A 20,067-nucleotide genomic window follows, 5' to 3' on the forward strand; every position below is an offset into this window, starting at 1 on the left:
GTTGTGAAGTCAGGCTAACTTGGGTTTCAGATTCCTGGGTTTCTTGTCCTTAGCTGTAAGAGGGGATATTGGGGTGGTCTGCAGGGGTCCCTGAGAGTGACCCCTGATTGTGGGGCACAGCCTCTTTTTCTGTTATATAGGTTCTGCCCAGTGGAGAGGGGCAGACATTCTAAGACACATTCATCCCCCGGGTACTGAGGGGTCAAGGGAAGCTGGGTCCTTGGTGGTTATGGCACATAGATCTGGGAGGCAGTGTGAAGATTGGAGAGCTTGGGCTTTGATGTAGAAATGCTGGACTTCCTGCCTTTCCAAGTGCTGTGGCCTTGGGTCAGCTTTGGGCCACCTAGATAAAGTGGTACCAAGCTTACCTGCTTGGTCAGGTCCTGATAATCAGGGACGGCAAGCCTGGCTGAGTGCTGGCCCAGTCAGCGCATTGAGATGTGGTAAAGATAAGGGTGGTGAGCCATTGTTCTTTTCCCCAAGGTACACATGTCCAAGAGGACAGAATTCCTTTTGAGTGACGTTGTCAGTTCTGTTCTTCTGGTTATATCTAACGGGGCTACATCTAAGACTCTCTCAGCTCTCAGATGGGGCAAACCTGCTATGGCACTTGAAGGGCTCGTGGTTATGGCTTCCTGATCACAGCTGTAAAGGAGTCTCTCTGGTTACGGCTTTCTCCTTTGATAGTCCCTCTTCACTTGTAGAACAGTTGCAGGACCAGTGTTGGGTGGAGGAAGTGGGGCTGGGATCTGAGTCCCCAGTGGGAAAGTTTCACCCGTTGTTCACCCCCGCTAGGGAGTGGCGATCTTTAGAAGAGACTCACCTCCTTACACACCTTGGACGAGAGGCTTCTATTGTACAACTCCCTCTTCTCCTCATTGGAAACTGAAGAATCTAGATCCCCTGATCTTTATAGAAAGGAGACCAGTAGACGATATAAACCGGATGTTACATTGTTATGTTTGTAATCTCAGCATTGGTGAGGTAGAGGCAGGAAGATCAGGAGTTCAGGGTCAGCTGGGGCTACATGAGACCCGTCTCAAAAGATACAAAATGAACTGGGCTGAGGAAATGGCTCAGCAGGTGAAGAGCTTGCTGTACAAGTATGAAGACTGGAGTCTGGGTCCCTAGCACCCATGTAAAAGTGCACAGCAGCTCACCCGTAATCTCAGCATGGAGACAGTGGATCCCCCCACATAAGCTGGCTGGTTAGACTAGCAAATTGTCACCCTCCAAGTTCCAGTGAGGTGCCCTGCCTGGTTATATGCGTCAGAGATCAAAGAAGACATCAGATGGCAACCTTGGGTCTCCGCACAGATGTATCCAGACACGTTCCATGTGTATCTATGCACACAAACATTGCATACGTGTATATACAGAGGAGTCAGACGGTCACTGAAGTTCCTACTCTACAAGGGTAGCTTGTTTTGGAACTTTAATAAGTAAGATGTGAGAATCAGTCTGTACTTCTACCCTCTGTTTCTCTCTCTGTCTCTCTGTCTCTCTCTGTCTCTCTGTCTTTCTATTTCTGTCTTTCTGTCTCTGTCTTTCTATCTCAGTCTCTGTCTCTCTCTCTGTCTCTCTCTCTCTCTGCCTCAGACCTACTTTTTTTTTTTTTTTTTTTTTTGGTTCTTTTTTCCGGAGCTGGGGACCGAACCCAGGGCCTTGCACTTCCTAGGTAAGCGCTCTACCACTGAGCTAAATCCCCAGCCCCGCCTCAGACCTACTTTATGCAGCTCCCTTCTCTCCTATGCGGTTCCTGGCTACCCAGGACCCTGACGAAGCAAGCTAGGACCACCACAAGTGAGTCTCATGGACACGCCAAGGTCCTGACCTCTGAGTGCTGGCTACTCCTGTGTTCAACGCTGTCTCTACCATTCGACCGGACTGGATACATCTTTTTCCTGCCGATGGAGCCTCTCCGATGGAGTGTGGTTGTAAAGGTGTCATGAAGCTGGGTAGCTTTGGATCCTGTGTCTTAGGAAAGTAGCTTGAGTAAAAAGCTATGGTCACAGAGCTCAAGAGGGATTTGGCCAGGTCCCCAGCCTCTCTCAGGAATGACAAATGGGACTGATGGTCACAGCGGTGGCCCTGCGGCCTTCCTCTGAGGTTTTGTCTCTCTTCTGTAGTGGCTTCTGATCATTTTCAGAGAACTTGGGCTGCAGTAATCAAAGATGCGGAAGTTGAGAACTGGGGCACATGGTGTTGTAATGTGTAGATGAGGGGGAATGTGTGTGGAAGCTGTGAGCCTGCTCCTCATGCTGAGCTGGTCTGAGGTCTAGCCTCCCCCTCCCCACGCCCTGGGCCCTACTCTGTAATAGATTCAGTAGTGACTGCCACCCCCACCCTCCCAGTCAGGGTGATTCAGCTAACAGGTTTTATTGCTGTCCCTAGTCTGACCAGTAGATTGCTACACACAGTGATTGTAGTTTCTAGGATGTTTCCTCTTTTCTCCCCTCCCTTCCCCTTCCTTCTCCCTTCCCCTCCCCTCCCTTCCCCTTCCTTCCTCCTTTCCCTCCCTCCTTCTCTTTTCCTCTTCTCCTCCCCTCCCCCCTCCCCACCCCCCTCATTTTTCAAGACAGGGATTCCCTGTGTAGTTCCGGCTGTCCTAGAATTTGCTCTATAGACCAGGCTGGCCTGGAACTCACAAAGATCCTCCTGCCTCTGCCTCCCAAGTGCTGAGACTAAAAGCCACCACTTGACTGATTTCTAGGATGTTTCAATAAATTTGGGGCAGAGAAGGGAACTCAAGGACCAAGTCTGCCTGTACAGTGACTGTTTACAAAGTGTGCTGGCACTGGAGAGAAAGCGAAGGAGCCACGGCCTCACCTGGGAAATGGGTGGTCTAAAAAGAGCCAGCCCAGGCACCTCTTCCAGGGAGGGCTTTGGTGCTCAGATGGATGGCAGTGTCGTTTCTGTCATGTTCTGGGATATGACAGTTACAGAAGCTGGATCATGTGTGTCTCACATTCCTTCCCTTCACATTTGCTGTGCAACTGTGGCAACGCAAGACTAGACTTTGGTCAGTAGAGGGCCCCACAGGTCAAGCAGGAAAGCCCAATTTCAGGAGGAAGACTCTAGCGCCACCTACTGGCCAGATCCATTCAGATTCCTCCCAAAGCAGTTTGTGTGAGTGCGTGCGTGCGTGCATGCGTGTGGGGGGGGGTTGGGTGTGTGTGTGAGTGTGTGTGTGTGTGTTATATGTGTCTGCATGTGTGCGTGTGGTATGTCTGTGTGTCTGTACATCTGTGTGTGTGGTGTGTATGGTGTGTGCATCTCTGTGTGTTTGTATATGTGAGTGTATATGGTATGTGTATTTCTGTGTGTCTGGGTGTGTGTGTGTGAGAGAGGGGAAATAGGCCATCTTTGAAACCCAAACGTGCTGCTTACTGCCATTGACGCCCCAGAGGGACACAGTGCATGGACCCCAGCTGCCTGCCTGGCTCTCATGGCTCTCCCTTCTCCCAGTCATCAAAGGCCCTTCCTTGATAAAGAGCTCTCTCTGGCATGTGGAGCGCCCCCATTTGACCTGGTATTCAAGGGGCATCCCTAGGGACAGCTGCCTTTCAGCAATGCCCATGATGCCCACCTTATTCCCTACTACCAGCTCTGGGCTTTCTGCAACAGATTCCTTCTTCAGTGGGCGTGATTCTCTCCGGTCATTGGTGCCCTGGATCTTACTTGAAGGACTTCTCTTTGCTTAGAGACAGATTGTTAACTAGTCAAGTGAGAGGCTTCCTAGCAGCTCTGGTAAGCATCCAGTAACATGCAAACAGAAACACCATGCACAAGAAGTGTCAAATGTGAAGTAAATCCAGGATACGACATGGAGACTTAAAAAGCCATGCAAGACCGTGAGTGACTCCGTAACCGGAAAATCCAAACTCAATCAGAATGGCAGACCTACCTGAGGGGGGCTTGGTCAAGTCCTATGGGGCTGGCCATCTTGGCTCTGCTTCTTAAGTTCATGTCATTCTGCCTCCAGCATGTGCTGGTCCTGGTGTTCAGGACTAGAACGCAAGTCTCCTCACTTGCCTGTCAACATTCTGTCACAAGAATGTACTGTCGCCATCCTGTTGCAGGATGTTAGAGGCTGTAATTAGACGGTACTGAGAGAACTTATTCTCACCCTGTCAGAGGAAGTCAGTTCCTGTGACAGGAAGTTAGTACATTCTCCATTCTGTTACAGGAAGTGAGAGCCTGTCGCTCTCTAACACACAAGAAATTAAGACCTGTCTTTCATCAATACCACATACAGGAAGTTAGAGTCTGTCACAGGAAGTGAGAACCTGTCTTCATCTCCATCACACAGAAAGTTAGGCCTGTCTCCGTCCACACAGGAAGTTCTGTCTTGTCACAGGGTATTAGAACCTGGTGTTATCTCCATTCTGGGCCACACTCAGTCTCTGTGTATAGAAGCAGAGAACTGGACCAAGTGTCTAAAACTGAATCACAGGGCTGGAGAGCGGATCTCATCCCTGAGCATAGACTTGGCTTCTTCCCTCACATGTGACTTTCTCTGAACTTGCTTCCTCATCTGACACTCAAGCCGCCATCTTGAACACTGGTTGTGATGACATTAATGAATGTATGAGGGATTAACCCCACATGTAGTAAATGCCAACCGTCATGATGATTTCTGGGTCGTCTCTGAGACCCACCCAGGAGCTCTTTGTGGCTTTGGCCACTGTCTGGGTAAGGCTCTTGCTAAGTATGAGTGTGCCCAGGGTAGCTACCTCTCTGCTCAAGAAGGGAGCATATCTCCCCCTGGGTATGGCTTGACCCTGGCCACTATTACCCCTAGAGGGTGTTAGAAGAGGCTATACCTGAGTCTGCGGCCTGGAGGTCTTCGACACCTCCCCCAGGTGAGTGAGGGTGCTCTTTGTGCTGGCTGCATCAGTCAGAGGGGTGGCAGGAGACCCCGCCTGCCCAGTGAGCTGTGCTTGCCCACACTCTGTTGTTTCTCTGCTTGCTGAGGTGGCGCTAACCCTCTTCCTGTCTCTCTGTCCACTTGTCTTTCAGCCGCTGTGAGCGCTTGCCTTGCCATGAGAACCAGGAGTGCCCCAGGCTGCCTCTGAGAATAACCTACTACCACCTCTCTTTCCCCACCAACATCCAAGTGCCCGCGGTGGTTTTCCGCATGGGCCCTTCCAGTGCTGTCCCTGGGGACAGCATGCAGCTGGCCATCACCGCTGGCAATGAGGAGGGCTTTTTCACCACCCGAAAGGTGAGCCACCACAGTGGGGTGGTGGCCCTCACCAGGCCCATCCCTGAGCCCAGGGACTTGCTCCTGACCGTCACGATGGATCTTTATCGCCACGGCACAGTCAGCTCCTTTGTGGCCAAGCTTTATATTTTCGTGTTTGCAGAGCTCTGAGTGCTTGCTTGGGTCCTGGGCACTCCCTCTTGTTGCTTTCCCACCCTCGGGGTTCTAATAAACTCGCAGCAGCCATCCCAAGAGCATGCCTCTTGTGCCTTGGTTTTATTTGCTGTGGGCGGGGGTCCTCTCTCTGCTTTCTCTCTCCTGGGGTAAGCCGAGCCCCTTCCAGAATTGGTTTCCCTATCAGGTGACTGGGGGAATAGCTTTCATATGGTCTCAGCCCCTGAGAAGCACAGCAGCAGGGTTCATTATTGGGCTAAGGAAGAATGAGGCTGGGCTGGGTCTACACCTAGGAACGATCTCTTCCTGTTGCGTAAACTCTAAGGAGTAGTTGTGATGGCTGAGAAAGGAGCCTCGCTCTCAGAGATGCCCAAGCTCTGTCTCTTTCACCTTTCCAATATAGAAACACCTCCCCAAGAAAGAGAAGGGCTTGGCTCTCATGACTCAGTCTCTTGGAGCCAAGCTAGCCTGGGATAATAGGCCTTTTGGCCAGTGGGGGGTCACATGTAGGATCACCAGGACTGGGTGTGTAACTAATCTGTTCTGGGCAAACACTGAACACAGTTGATCTTTGATAAAGCTCTTGACCTCTACTGACCCCTCCACTGCTGTGCCACCAGGCGGTAAAGGCTGGCACTGTTGTGGTGCTTGCCGGAACCATAAAGTGTCTAACGGGTGTTTGGTATGCACCTCCAGTGTGTACGGTCTTTGTGGATACTCAGAGAGGGTGTGATTTGCACAAGATCACACAGGCGGTCTATGTTCCCCAGCTCCATAGCTCATCCCTTCTGTCACAGTCCCTCCACTGTGAGCCCTGAGCCTCGTACCTCTGTCTCCATCACAAGTCCAGCCAACCCAGCTGCTGATCTGGCATCAATGCGACTGGCTCCACAGTTCATTCTCGGCTCAGAAGCTGGAGCCTTTTGAAGAATTGGCCTAAGATTCTTCATGGCGTCTGTTGCATATAGTTGTGGTCCCTAATCTATCTTTTTTTTTTAAATATCTATTTTATGTGTATGAGTGTTTTATATGAATGCATGACCGGTGGAAGCCAGAAGAGGGTGTCAGATCCCCTGGAATTGGAGTTTTAGACCTTGGGAGTCTTCGTGTAAGTGCTAGGCACTAAGCCCAGGTCCTCTGCAAAAGCAGCCGGTGCTCTCAACCATTGAACCACGGGAAAATCTCAATGAGATTTTCAAGGGTGGGCACACCTTTACCTTAGGGTGATAGTCCAGCCTGACGTTAAATTCCTCTCCCCTTCCACACTTCCTCTAAGCCATAATGACACAATCTATACCTTAGCCCGGAAGCTGGTTAAATCTCAGCCTACGTGGGCTTTTGTCTTCAGACTGCATTAACCCACACTTTTTATTCAGATAACAAAATACCAGAGACTGGGTGGCTTCCTGAAGACAAGAGGTTTGTTTAGATTCTCATTTGGCTTCTAGCTAAGGAGATACAGGGCCAAGAGTCTACTCTTGAAGGTGGCCCTTCTGGCTGGTAGAGTCCTGATGGCACTCGGGATGCCACATGGAGCAAGACGGAGCACGCATAAGCACTTATGTCTGCTGTCTTATACGGCCTTCAGAATTCAGTTGTGGGGCTCCACCATAATGGGCGTCTCATCCCAGCTGCCTTCCTCACATCCCATCTCTAGATATTATAGTTGCAGTGAGTGTCCACTCTCCTAATACCTCAGTAAGAATTGAATGTTGGGGTTGGGGATTTGGCTCAGTGGTAGAGCGCTTGCCTAGGAAGCGCAAGGCCCTGGGTTCGGTCCCCAGCTCCGGAAAAAAGAACCAAAAAAAAAAAAAAAAAAGAATTGAATGTCAATACAGGAAGCCTTGGGGGATGCTCACTTCCTGTTCCAGGAACTTTGCCCAACACCCCCGTCTGTGCTCTCTCTGTCTCTCTTGTTTATAACAAACACTCTATGGTGCTTAGAACAGCCTGAAAGTCCCATTGGCTTCTGTTGTTTGCATTTCTTTCTCACCACCTAGAAGACTCTACAAAGGCAGGGACTAGATCTGTTTTATTCTGCAACTGTCCTGTTCTCCTGGTAAGGTTCCTGACACGCAGCAGGTACTGTGTCCCTGTCCACTGAGAAAGTGGAGATCATGCCAATATTGGCTGTCTTAGGGCTTCTATGCTGTGAAGAGACGCCACGACCACTACAATTCTTATAAAGGAAAGCATTTAATTGGGGCTGGTTTACAGTTCCGAGAGATAAGTCCATTATCATCATGGCAGGAGTCTGGTGGTGTGCAGGCAGACAGTGCTTCAGAGGTAGCTGAGAGTTCTACATCTAGCTCCGCAGTCTTGACTTGAGCTTCTGAAACCTCACAGCCCACCCTCAGTGACACACTTCCTCCACACCTACTCCAGCAAGTCCACACCTCCTAATAGTGCCACTCCTTTGAGCCTGTGGGGGCCATTTTCACTTAGACCACCACACTGACTTAGGCTTTCTGTCTTTCAGTGGTTCTGACTGCTGGTGCTGGCTCTTAGCAGAACCAGAAGCTCTGTCACTCAGACCTTGCTCTGATAGGTGGGGGTCAAGTTGTCTTTGAGTTGCCTGTTATCTGTTTCTAGTGTGATCTGGTCCCCCGGTTACCCTCTCAGCTGTAGCTTCCACAGCCCTCCTCGTTACCTTTGCTGGTATCCTGGCCCATAGGGCAGCTTGTGCCTTCCCTGCCGATCCCTGATTAGGAAAGCTCCTGGCCTCAGTCTGAGCCTTGCCCTCTTTCTGCAAACTGCCATTCTTCCTATAGACTCAGGTCAAAGACCATCTCCTCAGTGAAGCCTTTCTTGTTTAGTTAGCACTCTCTGGCCCCAGGCATCCCTTAGAACATGTACCTGGTATCTTAAAATTGTTAACTTGTTTGTTCCACCTGCTAAGCCGTGGGCTTCGGAATGAAGGAGTAGTCTCTGTGGTTGGTTTTGGCATCTTTGGGCTGTTTGGCCTGAAGAAACAGCTCATTAAATAAGTGGGCATGTAGTTCACATGCATATGTGCACACAAAACAGCCGTACCGCATATAATAAAAAGTGAAGGGACATTTAAAGTGCAGAAGTGTGTGTGGAATGGGCAGCCTGACAGATGCAGGCAGAGTCTTTGAAGCTGCCTGGATCTGAGCAGGAAGATTACAAATCCATGGGAACTATTTACTACTTAATGAAGCAACACAGGGGCTCCCCAAACCTCCCAGCTACAAGTTAGGACCTCGCTCTGCATGTTGGAGAATCCCAAACAGCCCCAGGGCACCCCAGGAAAGAGCAGCAGACTAATGTGGGGAGCTCGGGCACTGGGATCCTCCTCACACCCAGTAGCCAAGGCGTGTGGGAGCCCATGATGGGGCTGTGTTAGGTGGGAGCAGCTCAGCCTTCAATGTGGGGACTGCAATGTCAAGACTTTCCTTGGTGTCAGGGTCACTCTAGGGACAGCTTGTAGAAACAATAGATCAACAGTGACAACAGACACTGTGGAAGAGGAAGGTCCCAGACCATTAGAGGCACATTAGAGAGGGCAGCCCAGAGGCAACAGACTAGGGGGCTCTAGGAGGTCATGAAGGCAGCCATGAGCTATACTGACTGTAAATGCCAGGGAAATGAACTCCTCAGAGAAAGGAGCATCCAAAAGGCATCAGTGTGAGAATCCATCTACTAGGTTCTGTAGCAGAGGACTGTGAACTAGGTGGCCCTGCGTAGTAGGCTTATTATCTCCCATTATGTGTTTGCCACTCTCTGCTCCATCTGACCTGGGGCATTCTCTGCCTGGAAGGGAATGGCTCTGCAGTCTCTGGTGGCTTGCTTGCCACCTCTGGCATTCCTTGGCTTATAGTAACGTCACTCCAGCTCTTCCTGTGCTATCAAGCAGCACTGGCTATCAGTCTTGTCAAGGGCCTCTCTTTAAGAGGACTAATATCTTCCTGGATTGGGGCCCCACCTGCTGCTGCTGTGACTTAATCTTACCTTATTACATCTGCAATGACCCTGTTCCCAAATAAGGCTGTTTTCTGAGATACTAAGGGCTGGCACTTTGACATGTCTTTGAAGGGATAATGCCATAGTGTCATCAATTTTCACACACCGAAGTTCTAACCTCAGTGACTTTCAATGTAGACGGGTGCCTTTAAATTTTTAAATGAGGTAAATGCAAAGCCACCTGAGTGGGCCCTAATTCATTATACCCAAGTCCTTCTATGGAGAGGACCCTATGAGAGTACACATGAAGACACAGTGACTCCTACAAGCCAAAGACAGAGGCCCTGGAAGAAACCAACCTCACCAATGTTGAGCATGGGCTCTCAGCCTCCATCCCTGTGAGACAGTGCACGCCCGCTGCTTAAAGACTATCTGTGGTATCCTTGTGGCAGCTTTAGAAAAATCAGTGCATACAATTATTATAAGAACAAAGACTAGGAGCCAGTACGTCCCTCAGGTACGGGAAGTACGTTTGAAAGTCACAACTCTTGGGGTTGGGGATTTAGCTTAGCGGTAGAGCGCTTGCCTAGTGAGCGAAAGGCCCTAGGTTCAGTCCCCAGCTCTGGGGGGGTGGGGGGGAAGAAAGTCACAACTCTTAATATTCAGCAACTTGCAATGGTGCAAACCCATCATGCATTTGTGAGACTGAGAGACCAGAACGTGGAAGAAAAATATGAATTAGAATTTAAAACGTAACAGGATAGTCAGTATATTTTTAATGTTAAATAAATTACTTAAGAAAAATAAGTGATAAGAAATGGAACAAAAGAGTCAAAACACTAAGGACAAACAAGTTAGAAAAGGAAAAACTTAAATAAAAAGAGAAAGATCATAAATGCCCCGGTTAGCACTGTCAACTTGACACAGTCTAGAATCACTGGGAAAAAAGTTTCAGTTGAGTAATTGTCCTTATCAGGTTAGTCTGTGATAAAGGAGGACCTAGCCCACTGTGGGCAGCACTATTCCCTAGGCAGGTGGTCATTAGCTGTATAAGAAAGATGGCTGAGCATGAGCCTGTGAGTGAACCAGCAAATAGCATCCAGCAGGTTCCTGCCTTGAGTTAACTTGCTCCGCCCAAGTCACTTTGGGTCATAATGTTATACCACAGTAACAAAGAAGCAAAGCACAACAAGAGGAAAGTCTCAAGGAAAAGTAACAAATGCTCAAGGTCTTCAAAGCAAGTCCAGCCCACAGAGAACAGACATCTTTGACAGTATGCAGAGCAGATCCAGCATGCAGAGAACAGGGAACTCTGAAGAAGGTCCAACATGTAGACAATAGGCATCTGTGAATCCTTGGTCCTTAAAAGAATGTTTCTGGTAACCCCAAACACGTGGTGAGGGGGGAGTCAGCACTGTAAGTGATAACTGAAGGGAGGGGAAAAAAGCCACACAAATTAAAAATAAACTTTGAAATTCCCTGTAGGAAGATTACCTCAGAACAACCAACACAAAGACAGTCTTGTAAAATTATTGGGGTGGGGGGCACCTATGGATACCTAAGGAAAAAATGTACGTCACCCTGTGATGGTTAATTTTGAGTACCACTTTGATTGAATTAAGAAAACACCTCTAGCATTAATGAGGTCTCTGGGACCACGTGAGAGGCGTAACTGAGAAGGAAGCCCCACCCTGTGGGTGGGGTCGGAAGTAGGACAGAAGAAAGGCAGCAGAGGTCCAGCATTCCTTTCTCTTTTCTGATCTACCCAGGTGTGTACCAGCAGCCTTAGCGCCTGTGTCCACATCTGGGAGCCACTCCTATTGCTATACCTGCCCCACCTTGATGGGCTGTAGCCTCAGACTGTGGCCCCAAATATACCCACCTTCCCTCAAGTTACTTCTTGTTGGTATTTGCTCCCAGCCATGAGGCAGTAATGTACACCTCTCTCATTGTCACGTGGCCATTCTAGCTCGCCCAGAGAGAATGCACCAAAGCCATTTTTTTAGTAATCAAGTAGCATCCACCCTTAAACAGGGAAACAGCATCATTAGGTTGTTCAAATGGAAGAACTGGCTAGAAGAGGGTGGGGCGAAGAGTGGTGACTTAAACCCATCAATCAACTGATGAGGGTCATACCCCCTTGGAGTTGGCCTTATCCCATTGGTCAGTCCTGCAGCTTAGACAGGGCAGAGCTAACAAGAGTTCACTCAGCCACCAGAGGGCACACTTGCACTCCAAACCTGCTAAGTCACCTCCATACTTGGGTTTTCTCTATCTGTGCCTGGGCTACAAGTACTTGAACGTGGGTCCCTGCGTGGAATTTTGTTGTTGCTCATTTATTTAAATAACTATTGGGGATTTTTTTGTTGCATTTGTTTATTTTTTTTTTTTGTTCTTTTTTTTCGGAGCTGGGGACCGAACCCAGGGCCTTGCGCTTCCTAGGCAAGCGCTCTACCACTGAGCTATATCCCCAACCCGCATTTGTTTATTTTTTAATCTATGAGGGGGTTTGGAGAGATGGCTCACTCACTAGCTGTACTTCAAAAAGGAACCAGGTTTGATTCTTAAGAGTTATACAGAGGCTAATAGCTGTCTGTAACTACAGTCCCAGGGGCCCTCTTCTGGCTTTGGTGGGTACTGCATGAACATGGTGTATAGACATATATGCAGGCAAAATGCCCATACACACAAAATTAAAATTAAAAAAAAATTAAATAAACTACTGGAGATTAGGTTAAGGCGATTGGCTTCAGAGAACCAGGAGTTTGGAGTCTTCATGTTTATATATTATTTTCTTTTTTTTAATGATTTATTTATTTAATGTATGTGAGTACACTGTTGATCCCTTCAGACACACCAGAGGAGGGCATCGAATCCCATTACAGATGGTTGTGAGTCGCCATGTGGGTGCTGGGAATAGAACTCAGGACCTCTGGAAGAGCAGTCACTGCTCTTAACCCCTGAGCCATCTCTCCAGCCCCTATATGTATTATTTTCACAAGCCATGAGGGACCTGTGTGAGAATCAGCCATTTGAATGACATCAGCTAATGAGTCTTGCTGTCTCAGCAATTTTCACCCATCAAGTTCCAAGGTCAGGATCTGTAGTTCTGCGTTTCTGACTTAAACATTTCTTCTCTTGGATAAGTGCGATCTCAACTCAGGACCTTTTATCTCTTCCTGTTTTTAGGTATCTAATTCTATAGATTCCAACTTCTAACTCCATCTAGATGTGGAAATAAGGTTTTTCTTTTTTTTCCACTGTTTTTTTTTTTTAAATAAAGCAGTAAGCAAATCTTTCTAGACACAGAAATCCTCCATCTAGTTCACTCATGGACTCAAGCAAATTCTTGGACAAGCAAGTCCTTTTGAAGAGCTCCAAAGTGTGTATGTGTGTGTGTATGTGTGTGTGTATGTGTGTGTGCATGTATGTGTGTGTGACTGTGCACATGTGTACATGTGTGTGTGCTCACATGAATGTGTATTCACATGGGTATCAGCTGTTTTTAAAGATTTGTTTTTATTTTTCATTTATGTATGTGAGTGCATACATGTGCATTTGGGTGTCTGAGTAGGCCAGAAGAAAGTTGTTGTGGAATTCCATGGATCTAGAGTTACAGATGTTTGTGGGTCATCCAACATGGGTCCGGGGAACTGAACCTGATTCTCTGGAATAGCATCTAACACTCTTAACCGCTGAGCCATCTCTGCAGCCCTGCATGTCAGATTTTTGACATTTTATGTTGGATAAAAATGAAGTGGTATCTTTAGGATAATTAGGAAATGTAAGCCAGGGATTTTATACAAAGAATGCATGCTATAATGAACTTGGCACACGCTGAGCAACGACGATGCTACTGATTGCCATATAGCTCAGACTACACAGAAGTCGTATTTCTAGTTAGACTGAGTAGAAGGAGAACATTCTAGAGAAATTATTTACAGAGGTTGGTTGGCAATGGTCATTTTAGTACTATTATTCTGAGACTACTCTGTATGAAACATGGGATCAGTCAAATTGGACAGCTGCGAGATTCTCTGTGTTGGTTGAATCAGGCTTGTGATGTAGAGTAAAATCTATGCCCTGAACCCTGGAGAAGATAAGAAGTCTGTAAACTTTGTTTTGAATTAGTAAATATTAGTATTGCATTTATTTAGAAGGGGGGGTCAAAGGACAACTTGCAAAAGCTGTTTTTTCTCTTTCTATCATCTAAGTCCCAAGGTCCAAACTCAGGTCCCCAGGTTTGGCAGCAAGTTTTTAACTGTCCGAGGCATGTCATCAGCCCCTACTGCTGTATCTTACATTTTGAGTGTCTGCTGGTGGTTCCTGGAAACAGTGGCCAGCCCTGTTGCTCTGAGCATTGTTGCTATGTAGACTATGATCCTGCATCGCTACTTCCCAGAAACCCCAGGCAGATAAATCCAGGCCTCACTGGAGCAGTGGCTCTAGTGTACAGGAAAGCATTCTTGATGTAACGAGTACTGAGTGTTGCCTCATAGCTGGAGAGCTGTGGAGGCACAAGGGACCCAAGAGCCACTTCTTCTCTGTGGCCAAGAAGGGAAGGAAGGTTTGAGTTTCCATGGAGGACAGCAATGGCCTTGGACCACCTCATCCCATCATGAGTTCACTCTGGCTTTATCCTTCCTCCCTCACAATCCTTTGAGGAGGGAAGGAGAACCCTAATGTTCATGACACAAATACTTGTCTGTATTAATTACTTTTCTTAAATCCCTAACAAGAAGAGGCAACTTAGTGGAAGAGAGGGTATTTTGTTTGTTTCATGTTTGAGGGTACAGTTCATGGTGTGTGGTGGAGCAGGTGCAGCTCTTGGCTGTAATGGGAAAATGAGGGGACAGGTTGACTTCCCGGCAGTTCAGAAAAGAGGTCAGGAAGTGGGCCAGGCCATAAATCTCAAGCCCCTACCCAATACCCACTTCCTCCCTCTGGACCCCCATCTCCCAATGGATTCTTTCTTTTTTAGAATAGGATTTATTTATTTTATGTATGTGAGTACACTGTCACTCTCTTCAGACTCACCAGAAGAGGGCATTGGATCCCATTACAGATGGTTGTGAGCCACCATGTGTTTGCTGGGAATTGAACTCAGGACGTCTGGAAGAGCAGTCAGTGCTCTTAACTGCTAAACCATCTCGCCAGCCCCTCCCAAAGGATTCTTAACCTCTCAAAACAGCACCACCAGCTGGTGTGTTCCAACTTGTGAGCCTGAGGGGAACATTTCATATCCAATGGCCAACATAACACTGGCCAGTAGCAGAGTAGAATTGGACCTAGCAAGCATTGAACTAGATGCTTCTTGGTGACCACACAGCAGTAACAATATAGGAGACCACTTCCCTGCACAGAAAACCAGCCAGGGAATGAGAGCAAAGTGTCAGGCCAGCAGCATTCTTCCAGCTCCAGGTGCAGTCAGTGGTGGCTTGGGTTTCTGTCACTGTGATAAACACTATGAGCGAAAGAAATCTGGGGAGAAGAGGGTTTATTTAACCTTAACAGATTATAGTCCATCATGAAGGGCAGTCAGGGCAGGAACCCGGGGGCAGGAACTGAAGCAGAGGCCATGGAGGAATGCTGCTTGTCTGTCTGTCTGTCTGTCTGTCTGTCTGTCTGTCTGTCTGTCTGTCTGTCTGTATCTCCGTGATTTTCTCAGCTTTCTTTCTTTTTCTTTTTCTTTCTTTTTTTTTTTTTTTTTTTGGTTCTTTTTTTCGGAGCTGGGGACCGAACCCAGGGCCTTGCGCTTCCTAGGCAAGCGCTCTACCGCTGAGCTAAATCCCCAACCCCCTCAGCTTACTTTCTTATATTACCCAAGACCAGCCATGCCTGGTGGTGCACACCTTTAATCCCAGCACTCAAGAGGCAAAGGCAGGTGGACCTCTCAGTGAGTTCAAGGCTGACCTGGCCTGCATGCTGAGTTCTAGGGACAGCCAGGGCCATGTAGATAGAACTTGTCTCAAACAAATGAACAAACACAAACAGACAAGACGCACAAAACATTATGTCACCCAGGAGCACTTATCCAGGGGTGCCTCCTCCCATAGTGGGTGGGGCCCCACAGCCTTCAATCATTTATCAAGAAAATGCCTCATGGACTTCCCTACAGGCCAATCTGGTGGAGCCTTTTTCTCTACTGAGAATTCTTCTAGCTTGTGACAGAAACTAACCAGCACAGTGGGTGTAGGCCCTGAGGACCAACTGCTGTAGGTATCACAGAAAGACCAGAACCCACGTGACCTGGTGGGAGACACTCCATCTCTCCCATCCTTCCAGCCAGACTTGGCCTGTGTCGTGTCTCATCTAGCAGCCAACGTGAGGGACCTTCAGAGGAAAGAGGAATGTTCTAGACCACATCACAAGGATGCGGTCACCCAGCTCCTGACTGTGGGGCTCCGAGGCTGAAATGCACTAGGCTCCTTACCAGATCATGTGGGGAAAAAAAGGATGGAGGGAAACTTCAGTCAAAGGGGACTTAAAGAAAACCATCACTCACTCATGGGCAAGTCATGGGTTGGCGTAGAAGTACACACTGTGGGAAGGAGCTATGAAGAAACCCAGCAGGGCCTGACGTGGGCCCAGGTTAAGCGTTAGCTGTAGGTTTCAGGAGGTTGGTATTGATCTGGTGCACACAAGGTAGCTTCAGGCAATTGGCCGAGGTTTCTTTCCTCCTGTGAATTTTTTTTTTTTTGACAGGGCTTCACTGTATAGAGCAGGCTGTCCTTGAACTTGTAACCCTTCTGCCTCAACCCCCTGATGTGGCTGATAATTATAAAGACGTTTTTCATACAATAACTCTTTGAACTATTCTCATTCTTTTCATATCTGGGTTTTTTTGTTTTGTGGGTCTTGTTCTTATTTCTTCTTTGTTTGTTTGTTTGTTTGGTTATTAGAGACAGGGCTTCTCTGTACAATTCTGGCCATTCTGGAACTCACTATGTAAACCAGGCTGGCCTAAAACTCAGAGATCCATCTTCTCTGCCTCCTGAGTGCTGGAATTAAATGTATCACCTGGTTGTTCATATGTTTTATCTCATTTATTTCATATACATGTATGTGTGTGTGCAGATGTGTACACATGTCCTGTGGAGGCCAGATGACAACTTTGGGTGTTGTTTCCTGACACTGTCCCCCTCCTCCTCCTTCTCCTCCTCCTCCTCCTCCTCCTCCTCTTCTTCCTCCTCTTCCTTCTCCTCCTCCTCTTTGTCTTCCTCCTTTTCTTCCTCTTCCTCCTTTTCTCCCTCTTCCTCCTCTTCTTCTTCCTTCCCTTCCTCTTCCTCCTCTTTTTTCTCTTCCACCTACCTCCTCTTCCTCCTCCTCCTCTTCTTTTTCTCCTCCTCTTCCTCTTCCTCCTCTTCTTCTTTTTCTCCTCTTCCTCCTCTTTATCCTCCTCCTCCTTAGTTTTAATTTAATTTTATGTAAATAGGTGTTCCACCTGCATGTATGTCTGTACACCATGTGTGTACAGTGCCCACAGAGGCCAGAGAGTGTTAGATCCCCTGGCTCTGGCATTACAAACAGCTGTGACCCAGCTGCCTTGTGGATTGTCCAAAGGAGCAAACACGGTGCTCTTAATTGATGAGCTCTCTCTCCAACCTTGTTTCTTTATTTCATGGTACAGTTTTTAAGAACAGTATAGCACAGTGCCTAGAACATGGGCATGGACTTACAGTAAGTGTTACCCTTCTCCTTCCTGTCACTTGGTATGGACTCAACTTCTCTGTGATGGACACTGAGATCAGCAGTTTATATACATTCCCCAACCCCACCCCCCCAACACCAACCCCGCTCTCACCCTCAACCCCACCCCACCATGAGCCCTGATCGCTGTCCAGTTGTTGGCTCACAGGATGTAGGAACTGACACCCTTATTCACTGGCATCCGTGGCACCTAATACCCCTAGCTACCCATCATTGTTGCTAAGCAACTGAGAAGTGAACATGTTCTTCAGGGGCAGACTGATGCTCGCTTGGAGCAGTTGGCAAATTCCAAACTGTGCACATTAGCAGCTAGACTAAATGGTATCCCCATTATATATGAAGGACCATGCAGTGCTGTCTGGCCACAGAGGCCACTGTTGGCTGCTGGTAGAACTGCCTCTGGGCACCTGCTGCTTCTGGTGTTCCCTGGGAGCTGTCGTCCTGGCTTTGCCACCAACCTTCCTGGGCTGTGTTTCTCTGCAGCTTTCGCCAAGAGAAGACAGACACCGTCCGCTGCATCAAGTCTTGCCGTCCCACCGATGAGGCCTGCATGCGGGACCCTGTGCATACCGTCTCCCACACTGTCATCTCCCTGCCCACCTTCCGAGAGTTCACCCGTCCGGAGGGTGAGTGGATCAAGGTCCTGAGCCTTGCTTCCGAGCCTCCTTCTGATTGAGGAGAGAGTCTGTCCTGCAGGAGCCCTTCCTTGTAGGATGTGGTCGGGGTGAGATGCATACCTTGCCCATCCGGGTTCCTGGGCTGCTCAGCCTTTCCCTGTTTGGCAGCCCCTCTGATGGCTGACACTCATTCTGTCAATAGCATTCAGTGTCGATTCCATGCCGAACTCTGGGGAGTTGAGGAGGATTTCCTGAGGGAAGTGGGTAGGTTATTGGCCAAAGTGGGAGAAGGAGAGAAGAGACTTGCCAGCAGATCCCAGCGGGCAAGGTCTGGAGGTGAGCCAAGGTCTGGAGGTGGTGGCGCAGAAGACTAAGACAGATTGGCAGGGCTGGAAGGATAAGCCGGTGCCTAAACCTGGAGCTGGGGCTTCACCCCAAGAGACCTGTTAAGAAGCCCTAATAGATGAGTCTGGTGTGCCAAGACACCTCAGAGACTGGGACAGATGGACGGAACAGCCAGATTGAAAGCAGAGGCCACAGGGTAACATGACAATTCTGTGTGCTTCCCAAAGGACATGGCCGGTGCCATCACAGCACATTTCTGAGGCAGTTTGGGGTTACAAGCTCCTCGGTGAACCACATACTCATGACACACCTTGGGGTGTGTAGCTGTGGGTTCTCTGGTCCCCAGTCCCCTTCTTTCTTCTGCATGGAGTCTTCCTTCCCTGACCACCACAACTAAGTTTATCATCAGACATTCAGCAAGTTCGTGTGCCAGCTAACATACTAACAGCATGCTAAGAAAGACCCTTCCTCTCCAGGAAAATGTGTCGCTGAGTTATCCAAGATGACCCCCGAGCTGACACTGAAAGAGTCATGCAGGATCAGCAGACAGCTGTGTGTGTGTGTGGGGGGGGGGGATTCGTGAGACCCACAAGGCCAGCCTTGTCCTTAGGGAAGTCCCCAGCCCCTACTCCATTCCCACTCACATTTGCCCTGTGTTGAGTGGGGTTTCAACAAACTTACACACACGTCTTTCCTAAGTTCTCAGCAGCGAATTTTTGTTTTTATTTATTTTATGTATAGGAATACACTGTAGCTGTCTTCAGACACACCAGAAGAGGACAGCTGAAATCCCATTACAGATGGTTGTGAGCCACCATGTGGTTGCTGGGAACTGAATTTAGGACCTATGGAAGAGCAGTCAGTGTTCTTAACAGCTGAGCCATCTCCCCACCGCACCACCACCCTCCAAGCAGCCATTTTTATGGTGTTCTACTCTGTGCTGACATAGGAATTGGTTACCTGAATCGGGGGCAGCTAACACACCTGTTAATGTCTTGGCCTCAGGAAACCGGGGGTGCCAAGATAGCATCAGATAGCCAGCTTCCCCCCTTACTTTAGGGATGAAGAAACTGGCCCAGCAAAAGAACTTCCACAGGTTTACCCTGATCTAGGCTGGGATGTGAATGGTGGTTCCAAGGCTAAGGTATCTTACACTGCTTCACTGTGAGGTGATCTAGAACCACAGCCACCACTGCCCAGCTGAGCCCACACAGCCGCTGGACCCACGACCTCAGGGCAGATAAGAATCGTCAAATTGCTTCAGTTTCTCTACTGAGAAAACTAAAGATTGGCTATGATGTGAGGGCCATGACTCTACTCTTCCACATGGGGAGTTGTTGATTTCAGTGATGTTGCCTTAGGAGTGAATCCCAGTCATGTTTGGTGTTGGGGCAAGTCTCTGGGGAGGGGAGGAGAGAAGGGGAGGAAATGGAAGGGGAGGGCTGGGCCAGCACTACAGTGTTCTCAAGCCATCCTTTCCCTTGCCGCAGAGATCATCTTTCTGAGGGCTGTCACGCCGCTGTATCCTGCCAACCAGGCTGACATCATCTTCGACATCACAGAAGGGAACCTTCGAGACTCCTTTGATATCATCAAGCGCTATGAGGACGGCATGACTGTGGGTGAGTGACCCTCTGAGGAGCCCAGAGCCATCTACACCCTCCTCACTCCCTTCAGAGGTCCTTTCCTAAGTCCAATTCTACCTGGCTGCCATGTCCTAGCCTGCAGCCCCTGCTCAAGTCTGGGGAGCCTAGTGTGAAAGAATCTGGCAGGAATCTACCCTGGCCGTACCACTGACTCTCTCATAAACCCTGTCAGCCTCAGTCTCCCTGCTTACAAAGTAGGTGGGAGGAATAGATCCTGCGTCTCATAACTGAAGGCTGTTTCGAGTGTGCAGGGCTAGGCAGTAGGCCTTGGTCAGTGGGAGTTGGTCTGTCTGCTATTCCCATGATGCTTTGAGAAGACAAACTGAGCTTCAGAGGACCTCAGATCTAGTCCTAGCCATGCAACTAACAACCTTGATTTGGCATGCAGTCTCGAGCGACTTGTCACCCCTCCCCAGCTGTCACTGGGTAAGAACCCAGCTGCCAC

At 48.6% G+C, this 20,067-nt stretch overlaps 1 protein-coding gene across 2 annotated transcripts in view; it reads left to right on the top strand.

Moving 5' to 3' along the window:
- Fbln1 (fibulin 1) overlaps window positions 1–20,067 on the top strand; it is a 79,222-nt gene that overhangs the window by 39,111 nt on the left and 20,044 nt on the right. Inside the window, 2 exon segments of one of the 2 annotated variants that reach the window (NM_001127547.1) lie at window positions 17,498–17,640; window positions 19,467–19,598. In NM_001127547.1, coding sequence (NP_001121019.1) covers window positions 17,498–17,640; window positions 19,467–19,598 — 275 coding nt within the window. 2 annotated transcript variants of the gene reach the window in all.

This window comes from Rattus norvegicus, chromosome 7 (assembly GCF_021556685.1).
Source record: "Rattus norvegicus strain SHRSP/BbbUtx chromosome 7, alternate assembly SHRSP_T2T, whole genome shotgun sequence".
Taxonomy (NCBI): Eukaryota; Metazoa; Chordata; class Mammalia; order Rodentia; family Muridae; genus Rattus; species Rattus norvegicus.